Here is a 20192-nt window from a genome sequence, read left to right as displayed (position 1 = left end):
CATAACTAAAACTGCTTCTGTTGACCAGTGGGATCTTTAATTAAAGGAACCAGTGCAATTTGCTAAATATATAAAGGACAAGACACGAAAGGCTCACCAGGGCAAAATCCCACCAAGCTAAACAGAATTCTATCATGTTACAAGTCAATTTTACATAGGCCCCAAATCAAGAGAGAAAGCCTCATGTAACTTGCTCAAGTTGCTGAAGAGATAACCAGCCCTGCCAGCATCTTCTCAAAGGGTGTCTTCCGCTGCTAGAAGTCAGCAGCCCCTGAAAACACTACCAAGCACTTCTCCAGCTCACTTACTCTGTATACAGCTTACTAAGATCACGGACAGTGATAACAGTATTGCTACACATATACAGGACACCTAAAGCTGTTCTGTGAAATGCCTCCTCGTCGCCCCCAAATTATGGCACTGTCTATACGCTCATCTCTGTGTTTCATAGCTCACACAAAGTAAATGTGAAATGCTTTAAGCAGGTAAGTACCAGAGACCAGTGCTAGTGAGCTCAGATTCCTATGGCTTTCTAATCCCTTCTACAAACAGACCAAATCCTTAGCAGAGCTGTGAAAACTCTCCTCCAATGACCCTAATTCTAAAACACTATCCTCGGGGATTCCTCTGTTCTCTCAAAGTCACCCCACCAGCTCACATCTGCTGCTCCTTCACATGTGTTACTGCCCTGAAGAATCACTGCAGCTTCTCCAAAGTAACTTGGAGATGAGAGCTACAGCAGAAGACAGAGACTCACCTCTGCCACGCCACACACACATCAGAGATCAGAGTATGCCCACTCGCTTCACTAAGAAACGGAGCCCCCAAGTTTCCTCTTAGTGAGAATCCTGATTTTTACCTACCTCTCTTGACCTTCTATAAGGTACTTTAGGTCCACTGTCTTTAAACTACATTCCTAGGATCCTCCCACACCACAAGCGTCTATGATAGACGAAAGATGCAATCCCCTGCCATGGAGAAGGGAACGAATATTATAAGGCAGTTTTAACTTGGATTATGAAGTTATCCATCTGGTCCCAACAAAATCCTTTTGAAAACGAACGGAACTATATGGTAATTCTGAGTCATAGCATAAACCATCCAAAATGCTTTCCTTTCTTTAAAACTTACTTCCTCCATGCCTGACCCCATACAGGTCTGATGGTCTCATTACTTTATATCAACATTCCCATCAATCTCTGGGTTTTTATGGGGGCTCCTGCTCTACATTCTGCCTCTGCACTGTGATTTTAGAAACTTAAATTCCTCAACTTCCTTTTAACTATGTAGAGGTTACGTATTTTTTGCTTTACATTTCTGCACGAAGAATTTAGAGAAACAAAATAAAAAACATTCCATTTGCACACAACTGCAAATACGGAGTTTCCCCTGGTGAAGAGGACCTGTGGATGCTGACAGGATCTCTAGCCAGGACCCCTAATGCCTCCCACCCCATGCCCCCTGAACCCTCTACTGGGGTCTCCACTGGTCTCTATGCACCCCCCACCCCCTTCCTGAGCACTACTCAGGTGTCTGGCACTGTGGTAGATCCTGAACGAGAGAAACACACCAGGAGCGGCCCCATACTAGAGAGCTTGTGGCCAAGGGAAGCCGGGCAGTCCTCTCCTGTCTGCACATACCCACGGCTCTCCCAGACTGCCCAAACACTGATTCCTGGGACTGGGCACCGCCCTGGGAGCTGCCCCTCGACCACTCCACATTGCTGCTGTCCCCCAAACTACTGCCCTCCCTGTGTTGTACCCTGGATGTCCCCTCCCTTATACCCTGTGTGTGAGTGTTATCTTCGTTCTTCTTAATCCAAAAGGAATGTAAGAAACGGCAGGGCCAATACTGAGGTTATCCTTCTCTCATCAGGAGGTGAGAAAGTGGTTCATTTTGGATGAAGCAGGAGAGCTATGTCCAGGGGCTGGAGTAAGGCCAAAGGCAAACCATTCTGTGCACACAGAGCCAAGCGTGCCGGGGGCGGAAAGGGGCGCGTTGGGGGGGGTGGGGAGAGACGCACCTGGCCTTCTTGGACTTCGTCCTGGCTATGGAGTCTGCGCTGCTCCTCTTCTCTTTGGCCTCCTTGGTGCCCGAGGCCTCCCGGGGCTTCCGCGCTTTCTTGGCTCCGTCCTTCTGCTTAGGCTCCTTGGGCTCCTTGGCCCTTTTGGGCTCCTTGGCCTTGCGGGGTTCCTTTGGCTCTCTAGGTTCTCGCTTCCTCTTTGGCTTGGGCTCCCTGTCCTTGCTTCCCTTTGCCGTACCCTCCTGCTCTCCTGGATCCTTTTTCTTCCTTTTTTTCTTTACTCCAGTGCCTCCCCCTCCACTGTCCTCCATTCCATTATGGGATGTCATTTTCCTAGGAAAAAGGGTCTCGGCTTCCTCTTCTGCAGCATACAGGTCTTTCTGAGGCAGACAGTGACTGGCAACATCTTCGATTTTCTCTTCCTGATCAGTGCTACGGTCAAACGGGGAGGGGGATGTGTAGTCAAAATTGACAGAGGCATCAGACATTGGGGAGTGATTCAGAACTTTTAAATTTGACAACTGTAAAAGAGAGAGAAACAAGAACATTACTTTTCCACTGCATGCTTCCTACAAAAGTGTTACGACATCTGAATGCATGGACTTAGTCAACATTTACTGATTTCCTACTATGTGTTAGTTCTTCATGTGGTAGGTCTTGGAGAAATTGTGGCAACCAGGACACACTTTATTTGTGTTTGCCTCTGCCTTTGTGGACCTGCACCAAGCCACTGTTAGCATACCAAAAATTCATATGTTTGAAAAACAAAAACAAAAACAAAAACAAACCAAAACCCTACCACTCTGAAGGATTTCCATGCTATGCACCAAAATCTGAAACACCTTAGAAGTCCCACGTCTAGAACAGACAATGATGATGTCCCACAAGGTACCTTTGGATCCTAGGCACACTGTTGACCCAGAACGACATTTCTCACGTGAGCACACAAAAGTTCTACTTCAATGTGCTCTTAAATAAAAGCGGTATCACCGGATGGCAAGGACGCAGGGGCAAACTCAGCATGGTGCTGATTTCCCAAATCTTTGCTCTCACTTATCTTCAAGCTGCATCAATATTCAGCTGGTTTGATTTTCAACAAGAAAACCTGGATCATTCAAACCTACATCTTTTATTTTTCCTCTGTATGATCATCTAAGCCCCCAGATACAGCACCAAATAACCTTTGGCCACTTGCAAAACAAACAAACAAAAAACCCCACAAAAAACCCCCTGCCCATATAGGAGAAAGCTTTATTGTGACAGACACCATTAGAAGGAATGTGTCATAGAAGCTGAGGGCATCTTCCTAAAAAGGAAGTTCTGAAGCTGTTTTTGAGCACCATTAAATAAAGGTGCAGCTTTCCAAGGTGGCCACTTTCAGGAAACATCCCTTTGGAAGGAGAAGTCACATCTCAGACTTTCAGGTCTGGTTTCACAGAGTGTATCTGTCATTTCATAACCAAGCTAAGGTTGGCAATAATCCGATAATGTGGGTGCTGGTTTCAGGAAATAATTTAAGGAGAGCCTGGGAAGGACAAGCAGGCTTTCCAGGAAGCTGGCTACAATCATCTTGGCATGATGGCTTAGGAACAGCACCATTTGTGACTAGTCCACTCCCCTAACAAGAGGCTTGGTGTGTGCTCAAGGGCACAGACACTTGCCTAGGTGGCGTGGCTTCCTTCCAGTGTTACCCAATCTGTGCTCAGACTTCCTGGCCCACCCTGGGAGTGATGGAGTGCAAAATTCAGCTGCATGTTTCCCCTCCTGTGTTTTGCAGCTCCCTTCCCTCATCGAATACTCCCAAACATAACACTGAGAATCCCAGGAGAAAAAGATGAAAGAAAAGAAGGATTTTTTTGGATCTTTATCATAAATAAAGTCTAGTGCCATAAACAAGCCTAAGTCCAGAAAGAATTGGTCTTTTTGGCAGCATTTACTACTTGAAAGACAGAAGGAAAGAAAAAGAAAACAAAACAATACAGTTCAGTTTGACTACCTCACTGCTGACTCAGTGCTTAGGACGGCTTAGCAGAAGGAGAAGCTAAGCAAACTTAAAAGGAATTTAAAATCACCACAAGAAAGTGGTCCGGATGGTAGATTTTATGCTACACTTTTTACCACAATAAAAAGAAAAAAAAAACAAGGAATAAGAAACGTAAGGGTGCGTAACAGGTACCCTGGTGAAGCTCGAACCTGAGAGGACACAGCCATCCCTGGGATATTACTGAATTCTGTGCCAGGGACAGACACCCGACCCTCAGGAAACAAGATTTTGCTTAGTGTACAAGGGCGGAAACACTAAAAAAGCAAGAGATATAAATTAGTTTATTAAAGAGGCTTTCAAAGATGACAGCTCTCTGTAGTTTTTATAAAGTGGGACCCTCTTTTCAACTCGTACCCCATTTCAAGGTCTATCTTTTGAAGGCTCGGGCCTTCCAGAGCTGAGGCAGATGGAGGCAGGCGGTGGAAACTGGATATACCATCACTAGGCAGTAACAACAGCAACAGCTAACATTTGGATCATACGGATATACTCAGAATTATGCAAACATGCTTCCTGATATCTCTTATCTTTACAACAACCCTGAAAGGTCAGTATAAAGACACAAAAAGACGACTACTGATGCTCGGTGATGTACCCACAGACATACACCTAGTGAGAAGAGGAATTTGGATCTGGACCTTCCAGCCAAGAGCTAATGCTCACTTCACTGAGAACTTTATGACATACATCCCAGGAAACCACAATTGCTGGCCACAAGACCAGTGTGACTGAACTTCCTTAGAAATGTTAAATGGACTTGGCCTGTACAACCATTTTGGGAAAAGGTCAGGTAGTTCTTATAAACATAAACATAGAACTAGTTGACATCCCAGCAACTCTACTTTGAGGAATCACGAATAGTTACCTGCTTTCATTTTATAGAGAAGACAGGTCAGAGAGATGAAGCAACTTGTCAAAAGGTCAGATTCCAGGGCACCTAGGTGGCTCAGTCGAATAAGGTCTGCCTTTGGCTGAGGTCATGATCTCAGGGTTCTGGGATGGAGCGCTGCGTCAAGCTCCTGCTCAGCAGGGAGTCTGCTTCTCCTTCTGCCTCTGCCTCCCCGCCTCTCCCTGGCTTGTGATTTCTCTAATAATGAAATAAAATCTTAAAAAAAAAAAAAAAAGGTTGGGATGCCTGGGTGGCTCAATTGTTTAAGTGTCTGCTTTCAGCTCAGGGCATGATTCTGGGGTCCTGGGATCGAGTCCTGCATTGGGCTCCCTACTCAGCGCAAGCCTGCTACTCCCTCTGCCTGCTGCTTCCCTTGCTTGTGCTCTCTCTCTCTCCCCCGGCATATAAATAAATAATTTTTTAAAAAGGTTATATTCCTAAGGAGTGGCAGAGCAGGGACATCCTACAGGAAGAAGGGAACCCCAAGAAATGCCGCACAATTAGTCAATGTTAAAAAGGGAGAAGTATCCCAAGAGGAAGATATTAGTATTGAAAAAATAAAGCTAAATCCCCAAGTCAATAACCCACCAGAAATGTTTTAAGGCATCTTGTTGGGGAGCTTGGAAAAGACATCTGCTGAGGATTAAAAAATTTAACAAAAAATATTTCTTCCATGTGTCTCAGGGTCAATGGAAAAGAGTCAAAGGCCTCAATAAACTGTTTTCAGCCTCTGCCAAGAAAGACAGTAAATCACCACTTGGAAAATGGCCCTAAAGGGAACAGACTGGCAATGATGGACCACAGTACCAACAATATTTTACAGTATATTGACAATTTACTAAACAGAGATGAGCACCTAGAACACAGGATGAAATGGAGAGGCCAACTATAAAACAAACAAACAAACAAACAAAACAAAACAAAAAAACCACTCAACAACACTAGCTCATAAACTGTACTATTAGCACTAAAACCCACTTCTTTGACTCAAAATTAGCAACCTATGATATTCCTGGAAAAGACACTTAAAGATAGGAATCCAGATAAACTGGATTTGGGTCAGCTGTAAAGGATTTAAGAACTAATAGAGAGATTACGGCCTAGGTCAATGGTTCCCAAACAGAGGTCCAAAGACAAACCAGGGTTATTCCCCCAAGAATCACTCGAGTACTTGAAAGTCAAAACAGACTCTAATTAAGAAAATCACCCATGGTACAACATGGACAGACCTTGAAAACATGCTAAGTGGAAGAAGCCAGGTACAGAAGACTACATATTGTATAATTCCATTTATACAAAATGCCCAGAATAGGCATATCCAGAGAGACAAGAAGTAAATTAGTGGTTGCCAGGGCCTGAGGGAAGAGGAAATAAGGAGCGTCTGCTAATGGGCATATGGTTTCTTCTGGGGATGATGAAATGTTCTGGAATCAAATAGTGGTGATCTATATACAATCTTGTTACTATACTAAAAACCACTAAATTGCACAACTTAAAACTATAATAGAATTTACAGAAAGGGAATTATATCTCAATTTTTAAAAATCCAATATAAGAACAAATCGAAAATGGTCCTCTCAGACATCGCTGACAGCTCTGTCAACTATTAAAAAGACTTCTGCAGGGGAATATAGTAACAATACCAAAATTTTAATTATGGATATGCTTTTAAACTGAGTGATTTCTCTTTTACAGCACAAACTAAGGAAACATTTAGGTTCTCTGAAGTCTTAGAATATCTGATATATAATTTCTAATAGAGGGGGGAAACACTATAAATAACCTATCTGTCAACCTTTAGTAAAATGTTTAAATTAATAGCACATCCATTATATGGGATAGTATTATGCAGCCATTGTTACATTATCATATTGTATTATATTATTATTAATTATAAAGTTTTAGTTAACATAAAAAAAGTCCACAACATGTTGGAAAGTAGGGGGGGGAATCTACGTCTAATCCCATTTTTGTTTTTTAAAAATGCTATTTTTCAATGCTAGCTTTTTAAAATAAAATTAGGACACATACCAGATGTTAACCATCATTATGTCTGGGTGATAGGACTGTGGGTAACATTCACTTCTTTCTTTATAACTTTCTGAAAGTTATTATTTGTTTCCATCTGTCTCCCATGACAAGAATGTAAGCTTCAGTAACTGAGGTATTCCCCAATCTTTGTGGCTTATGATAAAACTCCATCATACAGTTATTGAATGAAATGAGTATTTTCAATTTGAAAAACAGAAAGAAGTCTATAAAATTGTACATGTAAATAAAAATAACAAACTCCTGTGTATAGAAGAAAGAATGGAAGAAAATCGACAAAAAGTTAACAGTCATCATTTGAGGCTGTGCAAATTTGGTTGTTTAATTTTTCTACAGAGACATCTACATTTTCAATAACAAAGATATTACTTTTGCAATGCCTGCAATAAAAATATTTTTATATATATATAACAGAAAAATCTTAAAAGACTTTAATAATGAACAGGAAAAGCTTTCTTGCCAGACAATTCATACTCCTCCAAATTACCATGATTCAGGAACTGAAGGCAGAATACGAGAGGCCGCAGCACTGCGCTCACGCTTGACTGAGTGCTGGGCAAAGAGAGTGCTCATTGCCCTCTGGTCGGAAAGTGCCCCACATGCCCTCCATCCCAAAGCGCTTCGGGGTGTCTCTGACCCAGGGGTGAGCGAGGCCCCGCTCCTGCTGCCGTTGTCTGCCTCACAGTCTACCATCTTTTCTAGCAGGAAGATGAAAATGTTCTATGTTTAGATTTACTTAATGTCAACAAATTAGCTTAGAATAGCTTATCTAAATTTGAGACCTTCTGACCTTTTTTAATGTCTAAATAATAAAAATGAAAATAAGATTCACTACTATTATTAATGATTCGGTTTGCAGACATTTTCAGGTGGCAAAAGTTATTTTCCAATTAAAATTCGGACTGTGTTACTCTTTCACCTTCACTTTCTTCTAAAAGAACATTTCCTATGGTTATCTGACCATGGGACAGACTAAAGGTGAAAACCCACATTCCCTCACCTTACTGCCGTTGCACTGGGCTCAGTCATTTGGCAAGCAAGCTGTGCTGGGTGAGCAAGACCCAGGAACAACGTCCAACTGTGTGTGTGTGTGTGTCCTTCTGTGTTTCCTCCTCCATTTAGAATATTCAACCCCTCTTTACCCAGGAGTGCTGTGCTCTGGATGACAGGGCAAGGATTCTGACCCTGATGTGGCTCCTCACGTAGTCACAGGTGGTCAGTGCCAGGAGGAGGTGAGGTCAGGCATCTAAGGATAATGCAGGTAGAGGTGTCCATTAGGCCCTTGGGCATAACTTCCAAAAGACATTTTTCCTTCCCCCTTTTTTTTTTTTTAAAGATTTTGTTTGTTTGAGAGGGAGAGCATGAGCAGGGACAGAGGGAGAGGGAGAAGCAGACTCCCCGCCTAGCAGGGAGCCTGATTCGGGGTCTCAATCCCAGGACCCTAAGATCATGACCCAAGCTGAAGGCAGATGCTTAACACCTGAGCCACCAGGGGCCCCCTCCAAAAGACATTTCTACAAGAATGAGTCAGAGAAGAATGGACAAAGACAGAACAGGACCAAACCCTGCCAAGCACTAATATTCAGGGTCCCCTAAGGAAGACCTACAGAGAGGGTGAGAAAGAGCGATCGCGTCGGTGATGTAGTCGGGAAAAAAATAAGAAAACGCGGTATCACAGAAGCCAGAAGATGAGAGCGCTTCCAGACAGAATGACTACCGCATCCAGTGCTGCTGAGAAGCTGGTAAATTAAGGACTGAAGAGTGGTGGACGGACGTGCGAACTTCCAACTCCCTCTTGCCAGAGTCCTAGAATCTGTCATTCTTAGTCCCCGCCTCTATTACCACACTTTGGCATTTAAAACCCAGGAGTGGGGGGCATTCTTCTCTCACAATGTTTCAAGAGTCTCAGAGATTTAACTTCTCCAGACCTGCAAAGTCAATCTAAACCTTGTTAATTCCGGGCGGTAACAAAACCCGGGGCAGGCAGATTATTGAATTCAGATGCAGACAGTGAAGAGTAAGAAGGAGAGAGAAAACAGTACTTCCCAAGCGCCTGCCCGCCCTCCAGTAATGCTCCCCATGTGACCATTCGCATCCACAGGCCCAGCGACAGAGACATTTAATTTCTTTTCTTCACAGGATGCTTTTAAGCCTTCCCCTCTTTAGGCTACGTAACCCTAGTTGCATCCATCATACTTGATATGAGATAAGCCGGCATTCTTCTACCGTCCTCACTGCTGTGCTCAGGCTTCTCAAGCATGTTTCAGAACACAGAACAAATTAGGGCGACAACAAAAAATCTGTCAAGGTATGTCAAAAGATAGAGAAAAACAGTCAATGCTCAGATTTCTTTCCTTTTTTCTTTTTGGAGGAGGAAGAATTTGGGTAAGGTCCATTTTAAGTCCTTTTGAAACATGACTCCAGGGTGAGGCTGTTTAAAAGCTTGCTTCTACTGAGAAATTTACTAACACTCCCTCTGTAGGCATGTTGAAAAGGCCTTCTAGTGACTGCTAAATGGAAGGTCTGGCTGGTATCAGCTCGTATCTTAAGACCCTCTGCAATATGACACTGAAAAGTCTAAGAAATGAATCATTTATTCATCCATATGATCAACTCTGCTACTCCTCTTTCACTGTTCTGAGCTGTGGTGATGTATATTGGTGGTACACACCATCTTAGGGAGGGGAGTTCTCACCTTCCCCCCACCACAGAGCACATCTGGGACTAATTTGTTTGGGAATCTGATGGCCAGCTCAATCCATCGTGCTTTTTTTTTTTTTAAGAGTTTATTTATTTAATTAGAGAGAGAGAGAGAGAGTGTGTGCAAGTCGGGGGGGGGGGCAGAAGGAAAATAGAGAGAATCCCAAGCAGACTCCGCGCTGAGCACAGAGCCCAATGCAGGGCTTGCTCTCACATCCTGAAGACCACAGCCTAAGCCAAAAGTCATATGCTTCCTCAACTGAGCCACCCAGGCACCCCAATCCAACATGTCTCTTACCTTAGTTTATCTTTGGTCACCACCCAAAATTTAGCACTCCACACTCCAGGCCCTTCCACTCTCCTTTACTCTCATATGCTTCACCTTCCCAAACCCAACCATATACTACTCTCTTCCCTCCCGAGCTTTCCTCCTAGATCCTCAGAAACAACCTGACTAAGCCTGGCTCTACCCAGAAGACTCCATCTCTTCGAAACCTTCTCAGATTCTCTGGTGGGGCTGACGTGCCCCAAATCTCCACACTCCCCAGTTCCACAGCATCACTCCTCCATCCACAGTGCAGAACCCTGGGTCTTCTGAGGCTTCTGCCACCCCTACTGTAACTGCCTGTTTGCAACCAGACTAAACTTCCTTAAGAAAAGAAAACCTAACTTTCTGTCAGTTTTGTAGCTGGCCCCACACAGACCCTCAAATATTTTCTGATGACTAACTGCTGGAAAAACTCAACAAATATTTGTTTCGTGAACAAATTACATCCATATTCACTCTAGAAAAGGAAACAGGGTCTAATAATCTTAAGGTTGTTGAGATTCCCACCATATATCTGAAGAAAACACTTTCCGCTGCACCTTTTCATTTTCTGGAAGTCTCAGAATAAGGGGCTCTACTGATCTGACTTTTGGTCATGGGGTCTGGAGAGAAGGTTCTCTCCTAACTACTGCAAGTCTAGGTTAACCTCCTGGTCAGGGCTCCAGGTTTTAATCCTACTCACAGTATTACCTATTCCTGCTGCACTCGCGCTCATGAACTTTCCTCTACATTGAAAATGTGCACCAAAAACCCGCTTACCACGTATCATATATCAAATGATATTAACCGTATCTTGTACTTCTCTCAGTGCCATGCAAGGAGCTGGGATGAATAACAATCAGTACTTCCTTACCATAGGTTTGTTACCGCTAACATGAACTACAGCTCTTCCCCTTACAAAGCAGTAGTTCTAGCTGTACTCCACAACAGTACTGGTGCAAGGGTTTTCAGTGATTAGAGTTCACATCTTATTCCTCTAGCAAAATGTTTCTCTGCCTAATACTGCTTGGTCTTCTTAGGGATCACAACGTACACATTTTTAGTAGAAGAAGTTTATTTTTGATATAGATAAAAGACTATAGCACCCGAGTGACTCATTTTTAAATAATTTATTAAAGTCTATTTTTCTTGCAACACTTCTTTAGATAATACAGAGTCGATCTCTAAACGCTTTGTCCTTGGCACACTACTCCTGTTATGCCCTTTCTGGTTAATAAGAAGTATGATTATTTATTATTAAGTTCTGATTAACTTGTAAAATCTTTCATCCCCGTTTAATTTACCTTGATAAAATTTTGGACAAGGAAATGAGGATTTTTCAAGATCAGAACACATTTAACATGTCGTTTTCCACCTCCAGAGAAGAAGAAAAATGAATTGATAGGAATGAGGGTTTTTAAAGAGTGGACATTTTATTTGCTGTTACTTCTAACACCTTAGAAACACAGTAAGGGAAAGGACAAAGTCTGATGGTTAATTTTCTCATTCTACTGGATGATTTCCTTGCCACTGACACTCTGAATGCCAAGTACTTGATAAGCCATCCTATTTAATCCAATACCTTAGAAGGCATGTATGATTGCTTCCATCTAAGTGATAGGAAAACAGGCTGAACCTGTCCAACGTCACACAGTGATATGGTAGTCAGTTTCAATCTCCTTCTACCAAAATCTCTGTCAGGCACTGAACTCTACACATGTGCTCAATCCCAGTACCTAGAGATTGCTTTGGCATGAACCTAAGTCTCTATTTTCACACCCTGTAGTTCAGTCATCAGTATGGTCTATCACCTGGAAAAGAAGCAGGATCAATTCCTCCTGAAAGTAACTCCACTGAATTAACTTGCTCCTCTACCATAGCTAATACTAATTTTTAAGGAGAAACCCTGCCCTATTGGTCAATACTATAGTTGAAATGAAAACTCATCTAACTCAGGCTGTGTGATAGCAGGCTGACAGGCTAAGGTCTTCATATGAACCAGTAAAATCTCAAGAGAAAGAAACATAAATTCATGTTGGTGTAATTCCGGTAAAGAGTTTTCTTAGGGAGAGGGGTGCCTGGCTGGCTCAGTTGGTTGAACATGAGACTCTTGATCTAGAGGTCATCAATTCAAGCCCCATGCTGAGTGCAGAGATCACACACACACACAAAAAAAAAAAGTGTTTTAACTGAAATAAAAGCTTACCTTAAAGAATGTTTAAAACATTAAATATGCAGAACGTTTTAAGAAACATACACCTGCCCATGTATCATAAATGATGATAGTTTTGAAGGCTTGGGGTTCTCTTCAATAATGTGTTCTTTTTTTTTTTTTTTTTTTAATGTGTTCTTTTTAACAGAAACTGTAATATTCCACTAGGTGGATATGCTGTGATATAAACAGTCCCCTGTTTGATGGACATGTACGTTCATTTCCATTTCTGTGCTATAAGCAAAGCAGCAGTGAAAATCTTTGTTCACCCAGTCGACACCTGTTTGAGTATCTCCATAGGATAAACTCCTGGCAGATGGGACTGCACTTGCTGTAGTGTTTGTCTACCAGCTGAGGACGCTCGAGAGCCAGGACGGGAAGAAATCAGTGTGGGGGACAGTGTTTAGTCATCGCTCTTCCTGTCGAGAACTGGCAGCAGATGTGTCGATTTTTTCCTAAAACCATTTGTTTTGGTTTGGTTTCACAAGGACCTAACCACTGGGACAGAGCAGAGAGTAATCCTTGTAACCATATCCCAGGTCACCCTGTATCTGACTAGTCAGTGCTCCCCAGACGCGGAGAGCAAAGTGGCTGATACCAACCAACCTCTTTGCACAGAGTCTCCGTGAAGGCCAGGGGTTCAGATATCCCCAGTTAGCAGACTGTCCTTCAATTCTGTAAAAGGAAAACCAGCCCTTCAGAGACAGTCTGTTTTTAAGAGACTAAGCACTCCTCCCGGAGCCACACTGGTTGGGGTCTCTTGGTTCCTCTGAATAGGGAACCAGAAGTCTCAAATAGGAAAAGATTTCAGCAGGATGAGTCACGCTGGCCAAATGTTTTTTTTTTTTTTTATCAATTCTCCTCCCCTTCACGAAATCAAATGCCAAATAGTTGGTGTTCACATCCTTCTAATTAGTTCACTATTTTGTCTAGGAGGAAACTTTCACAGGTCATTATGAGTATGAATTTTCTAAATGAGAATGCTTTTAGATTAACCAAACATCCAAAAAGATAGATACATAAACTATAAAGAATTGACCACATCTCAGAAAGTTGTTCCAGGGGAGGAAAAAATTTCTCTTCCATATAGCTAATTTTGAATAATATTTTGACTTACAGTTTTCATTATACTTATTCCCATATGGAGCTGACCTGAGCATAAGTAAAAATTAAGTCATTCAAAACACAGCCCTCAGTGACCAGGTGGAGAATGGGGAAAAGCAGCAGCAGGGTAACTGCCAGAGGCTAGGAGCTAAGCCCTAACTGCCAGCAACTATACGGGGTAATATGGGGGTAAAAAAGCATCGGGGAGCATAGGCTGGGTGCATTCACTTAAAGATACGTGACTGAAAAAAAAAAAGATATATGATCACTTACCTGCTTCTCTTTCTTTTGTATTTTCATTATCATCTATTGAAGGAAGATACTTGTATCTCTAAAAGATTAAAAAAAAAAAAGGCAAGGATTACGGTAAAATTCAAAATGAAACATTTAAGGTGACCTCAGGATTAACTGTGATACATTTAGAAAACACAGAAATGAGGTTGCTTCTACAGAACATTTACAATCGTGTAACAACAGTCAATAGCCACCCCTAGAGTATGTTTTTTTTGGTGTTTTTTTTTGTTTTGTTTTTTAAGATTTTACTTATTTAATTGGCAGAGAGAGGGAGAGAGGAAACACGCAAGGGAAGTGCCAGAGGGAGAAGCAGGCTCCCTGCTGAGCAGGGAGCACGATGTGGGGCTCAATCCCAGATCATGACCTGAATCGAAGGCAGATGCTTAACAGACTGAGCCACCCAGGTGTTGTGTCCCCCTACCCCCATGGTCCTAACCCTATCTAACCCTAACCCGAACCCTAATTTATTGCTTCAGATGGGTGGAGTCAAAAAAACTATCTTTGTAGGTAAAATAAGTTATAAAAGATGCTGGCATATTAAATTACAAAGTAAACTAAAAGAGGAATCTTAAAATAATGAAGTGACTATATTGAGAGGAGTGGAAGAGGAGGGTAAAAACAAGTCCTCATTTCTTCTGGAAGGAAATCAATAAATTATGTCACAACTGATAAATCAAGAAATAGAAATATACACTGTAAAAAAAAAAAAAAAAGAGAGAGAGAGAGAGAGAGCTAAAGGATTTAAAAGTGGTTCTCTTGAAGGCCAGAGAGGGAAGCTGGTATGAGATAGGACAGGTCAGACTGCCATGTCATCACATGCCCCCTTATATTATCTGATGTTTGAAACCACATACATAGGTTATTTGACAAAATAAGTTCCATTCCAATATTTGGTAATTTTAAATGACTGATTTTACTGTACCCAGATTTAAGCCCCCATCTCCGCCCCAACCATAATACTCATGATGACACTGAACTTTTTTTGTAAATGACTTTTGAGGACCACAGCAGTTAAGAGCCCAGCTTTAGAGGTCCAGAAGTGCTTTGGGACATCCCAGGAACCAGAAAGAACCCTAGTCTAAGAAATCTGGAATCTGGGGCTACCTGAATCACTAACTAGTAGTCCCTCAGGTCTAAAGTTCTCAGCTTCCTCATATACAAACAAGGGAGGGATCCCAGAATTTCAGCTCCCAGTTCTAGCCCAGATGCAGATACTGCCTTGTGTTTATTGTGTATTTTGATTTCCTGGATGTCCCACAGAGCTACAGAACACCACTCCCTCAGGAAACCATCCCGGAGGCACATAATTATCCTTATGTTCATAATTATTTCTTATATCCCAATGAGCATGATGTATAGGCAGTAGGCAGAACTTAAGATTAAAGTGTAAGGGATTGTTTTTTAAGTGAGTTCATGATGCTTGATGCAAACTGAGGAAAATGAAGGATCTGTGATTCCAAGCATCCTTGGAGCCACAATTATAGTTTATCGGTTTAATGTCTGTCCACTTGGGTTTTTTCCTCCAAGAGTCAGAGGGATTTCCTGTAAGAAGAACCATAGGGGGCACCAGGGTGGCTCAGTGGGTTAAGCCTCTGCCCTCGGCTCAGGTCATGATCTCAGGGTCCTGGGATTGAGCCCCACATTGGGCTCTCTGCTCAATGGAGAGCCTGCTTCCCCCTCTCTCTCTCTGCCTGCCTCTCTGCCTCCTTGTGATCTCTCTCTCTCTGTGTCAAATAAATACATAAAATCTTAAAAAAAAAAAAAGAAGAATGATAAAATGCTATCAGGATATTGCTGTTCCCGAACAACACAGCTTCCAAGGAGCTAACAAGCTGCAAAGTGGACAGAGTCGGGGGAAAGGGAAGAAGGCAGAGAAGAATCGGCCAAATCAGGGAAAGGGAAAGTCAACTGAGGAAATGATGATTCTAAGGACTAGCATTTGATGAAACAAGTATTCACTTCAAGAAAACCATGAAATCCAGAGAAATGGTAAGTGCTCTTAACCAGGGCAGTTAAAAGAATTTTACCCCTAATATTCATCATACTGGAGTCAGCTCTAGGTAAATTATGTTAGCACAAGTTTATCTCCTTTATCTGTTGTCAACTTCAAATCATCAACATTCTCACCCATCACAAATTGCCAGAAATTCTGAAATGAAGAAAGAAGCTGGAAAAATAAGTTCCAGCTAATAAAAAAGGAACAGGGGCGCCTGGGTGGCTCAGTCGGTTACACGTCTGCCTTCGGCTCAGGTCGGACTCCCAGCTCAGTGGGAAGCCTGCTTCTCCCTCTCCCACTCCCCCTGCTTGTGTTCCCGCTCTCACTGAGTCTCTCTCTGTCAAGTAAATACATAAAATCTTAAAAAGAAAAGGAATATTATCAATAATTGGACACGAGCACTCAAAATTCTGCCCAACAAAATTAAAATCATTTAAAAAACTACAGAAAACCCCACCAATGCCAATAAAAATTATTTTTTTAACATCTAAAGAATAAGTATACTGCAGTAGAGCCATCAGAAAACCGTTTCTGATTAAGTATGACTAACTAGCATGCACAAAAGCGGGGCCACAGCATTGCCAGGAACGTGTGGAAAACAGGTCCAACTTATCACCGCTAATGGCACTTCCCTAATTGTTTCAAGCTTTCTGAAGAGCACTCAGGCAAGGTGCCACTGGATCTATAAACTGTTGAGTCCTTTCATCTGCCGATTCCACTTTAAGGAATACATGGCAAGAAATAAGCCAGTAGGAAATAAAGCTGGGCCATGGAGGAAGGCCAAGGAGGAGGTGGGAAGTGTGAACGTGCCCATCACAGCGAAGCCCGGTTAATGGGGGGGTCACGAGGATCAAGGCCCACAGGCTCTTGGGCCTATGTCATCACCGGACCTGAGCCCACCAGAGAGGGAAAAGGACAAGCTGGAGAGACGAGGAAGAGGCGGGCTCACCCAGGTATGGCTTGAGTCTGATTACCCGACAAAGAGAAAGCTTGGAAAAAAAGAGGTGATGAAGGACTCTTCCCCAAATCTCCCAGCCACCAATTTGTTCACGGGCAAGATCCTACTGCCCCCTACTAGGTAACCCCATGCCATCCTCTGAGAGAGAGAGAGAGAGAACGCGGGTGTGAAATCCGAGTGCAGTTACTGTAAGAACAAGGGCTCTCCTTCCCTAGATGCGAGCTCTGAGAAACCTCACCTGACTACTGTGAAATCCTTTACAGCCCCCTGATGGACCACCACACACCAGCACATCACCCCCCTACAAAATGGCAAACATCGTCAACAACATCAGTAGCTGTTCAATAAGCACTTACTGACCTCTATTTCTCCCAATAGTATCTAAGACTTTATAAAGCACCGCCTCGAATTACCTCTACATTTTTACCCCCCTTGAATGGCACACATTTAAAAAATGTAAAACTAAAACTGTGTCATCTTTTTGCAAGGCTATACACAGCAGGAATGGACGGACAAACAGAAGCCAACGCGTGTCCTTCCACACAACGCTAGAAGTGGCTTCCCAGCTTCTGAGGCTGTGCTGCCCTCACTCTGGAGTGGTGAGCAGATCCTCTGGGCACAATAAAGAACAAAGTAACTTCGGCGTCCCACAACTCAATTAGAGAGAGAATACAGACATATTAAGAAACACCCAACTACGCGCGCAAACCAGGAAATTCATCCACAGGGAGGCAAATTACGTGTACGCCTTCTGAACTGTAAGAAAACTGGCTTTCCTCACTGCGTTGCAGTGTTTTTGTATGAACGTAGCCTTTAATTACCTCCACGAGATAACCTGCTAACAATGTAAAAAGCAAATGTAAAAACTCCTATTTCTTCTTACACTCACTCAACTAACAATGCTTCTGTTAAGAAAAATGGGTGCCAGGTTTCAGCAGTAACATTTCGAAAGCTACTCTGTTTTATTCCTTTCTCTCTCTCCAGTTCAAAAACCCTGCAAGTGCGCCTGTGCCATTTTGAAGTTCCTCTGTGCTGTTATGGACGCTTTGAAAAATAAATAAAACATCAGGTACACACTATTCCACCATTCGTTCAGAAATTATTTCTATTTACTCTACCTTGAGAATTCTGCCATCCCAACAATCCCCGCTCAGTCCTGGGGGTCTATTTCATTTCAAGAACATGGGTTTGACACACGCAGACAAGTGCACAGACAGCACACTGCTCCCACGGTCCTTTATATTCACAAGGGCAGCACGAGACACGTCTGACTGCAGGGAGAACAAGGACCTTTGCTGTCAACAGGCTCCCAGGCCTTGAACTCTGTCAGGCCCTTTGGAGCAAAGAGTACCTGGGAAGCAATTTTAAAAATCAGGCACACCTCAGAGTTTCCACAGCATCTATCTATGCCCACCCTCAGCCCTAAGTCTGGTCCCTAAGAACCGCTCTGACAACCACAGGCGCAGATGAGGTGGCCCCACACGATTACAGGGTGGGCATTTTAGAAGGCAAAGGAACAGAACGTGGGCAACAACTCACCTGGGGAGAGTTTATGAAAAGGGCAGAAAGGTCTTGGGTAATGCCCCCTTCCTTAGAGCCCTGTCCAAGGACCCCTTACCAAAGCACCTGACAGACATCTTAGACCACAAACAGGGTCCAATGGGTGAGACACCCCTCAACTTCTCACTTCACAACTCTTGGCACCGTCCACAAACTGCGTAAGTTTATTGTCTGTCGCTAGGCTTGGAGCAATCTGCAGGAGGACAACAGCAAGAGTGTGAAGTGCCAAAAAGCAGTGTCAATGATGAGCCAGGTAAAAGCTCTTCCGGTTTTATTGTGTCACCTGTAAAATGGTGACAATCCTTACCTCGTATGGATTCAGGAGAATTAAAAGGGATGAGAATCTCTAGTGTCTGTCACAGGGTGAACACGAACTATACAGCAGCCACCGGTGTTGCTTGCCCTTATGGGCTTCCCTCCAGCATCAGAGGAAGGTGGCTCTCTCTTGAGGACAACTAACCCTTCCATCAATACCTGGGCTCATCCTCTCCCACTTCGCAGCCTGAGCTCAGACTCTGCGCTCCTGCACAGTTAGTCCTTCCTCATTTCACTGAGGTCTCTCTCCTCAAATGTCAGTGATGCTCCCCCTAACCACTCCACAGAAAACACACCACTGTCCTCACCCCTGACTCTCTTATCTTTGTACGCTTCTTTCTGGCACTTGTCAGTTACTGCCTGACATTACGTCTAGTTGATTAGAAATGTCTTACCCATGAGACACGTGCACATGCACACAAACATGAGCCCTGTTTTTGTTCCTGCTGTACTCAGAGTCTGCACAGCAAGCTCCGGGCTGACAACAGGTGCTCCATCAACGTTTGCTGACTGAAGAATCATTTCTGCTCCTTATCACTAAACCTCTCTCTCTCCAGTTCTCTCCTCAACAAAGAGGCAGGTTAAACTTGAGTCTGGAGTAGTAACTATGCTAACCAACCCTCACCCACCTGTATTTTCTCTTCTTCCCATATTACTTCCCTAAGCTGCTCTCAGCTTAGGGAGCTAGGAGCTAGCTCCCTAGGAGCCAGATCCAATGGGCATTTTTAGACGCTATTCTGTCTTGCAGCATTTTAAACTATGGGCCATTTCCCCCTCTTAAAAGTCTCATCTCACTGGTTTCTTGGAGGGCATGCTCTGCTGATTTTCCTCTAATTGCAGGCTTCCAAAGCTCAGCTTCCTCCAGAGTCTTCTCCTATTATAAGGCCTATTAAATGTCAGTGTCCCCAGGGTATAACACTGTTACTAGCCCTGGGGCCTGCTGAGTTCTCTACTCAGCTCCTAAACTTCATCTCTCTGCACCATGACCACTGTGCACTCCTAAATCCAAGCCTTCCTCCTGTCTTCCAAGTGGACAAAGCCAACCATATCCTGGCCAGTTCCAATTAGGTGTTCAACAGATTGCACAAAAAACTCACAACTCTTTCCAAATCAAACTCCGTACTACCTTTGCACACATACACACCTGCTCCTATGCCCCCTCATCAGAAGCTAATGTCCCACAATCTGTCACCCAGCCCAGAATTCAGTCATCCTTAACTCTTTCCCTTTCCCCTAACTCCTTCAAAATTCCCGAGTCCCTTGGTTCTTCCCCAGGCCACTTTAATTTATTCCCACTCTTTTGGGGCCTTTTCTTTTTTTTTTTAACTTGAAATAGCCTCCTAAGTGCCTTTATCCTTCATGCCTCCTACCCTCATCCCATCCCTCATTGCACCAAGAGTACATTTTCCTAAAGTGTAAAGAAATTTAGATCGTATCTCTGTAGTGTCTGCAGAAATACAAATTCCCCACAGTAAAGGGCCCTGAATAAGCAATCAGGCCCCTGGTCCTGGCCTCCCGCTCCGACATTACCGTCCTGCATTCATCCGACTTTTCTGAACGCCTGCACGTTCTGAAACCAGCCCTGTTTGCTCAGATCTTTGTTCAGGCTAGGCCTCCACCTCCATCTGGAAAATCCTTCCACTGCCTTTCCTCTCCAGTCTCATCCTTCAAAACTCCACTCTGGTGTCATGTCTGACCTAACTTCCCTAAGCCCTGAAAACATCTTGTGAAAAGCACTAAT

At 43.3% G+C, this 20192-nt stretch overlaps 1 protein-coding gene across 1 annotated transcript in view; it reads right to left on the bottom strand.

Annotated features, from left to right (window-relative positions):
• Positions 1-20192, bottom strand: part of CHD6 (chromodomain helicase DNA binding protein 6) — a 195986-nt gene that overhangs the window by 129223 nt on the left and 46571 nt on the right. Inside the window, exons 5-6 of the mRNA XM_080813272.1 lie at positions 13602-13659; positions 2024-2544 (exon numbers count right to left, since the gene is read on the bottom strand). Coding sequence (XP_080669398.1) covers positions 2024-2544; positions 13602-13634 — 554 coding nt within the window. The 5' untranslated portion in view covers positions 13635-13659. The remainder of the gene's footprint in view (positions 1-2023; positions 2545-13601; positions 13660-20192) is intronic.

This window comes from Martes martes, assembly GCF_963455335.1.
Source record: "Martes martes genome assembly, chromosome: 9".
NCBI classification, from domain to species: Eukaryota; Metazoa; Chordata; class Mammalia; order Carnivora; family Mustelidae; genus Martes; species Martes martes.
The sequence above is the reverse complement of the archived record's forward strand: the minus strand, read 5'-3'. Positions and strand labels throughout refer to the sequence as shown.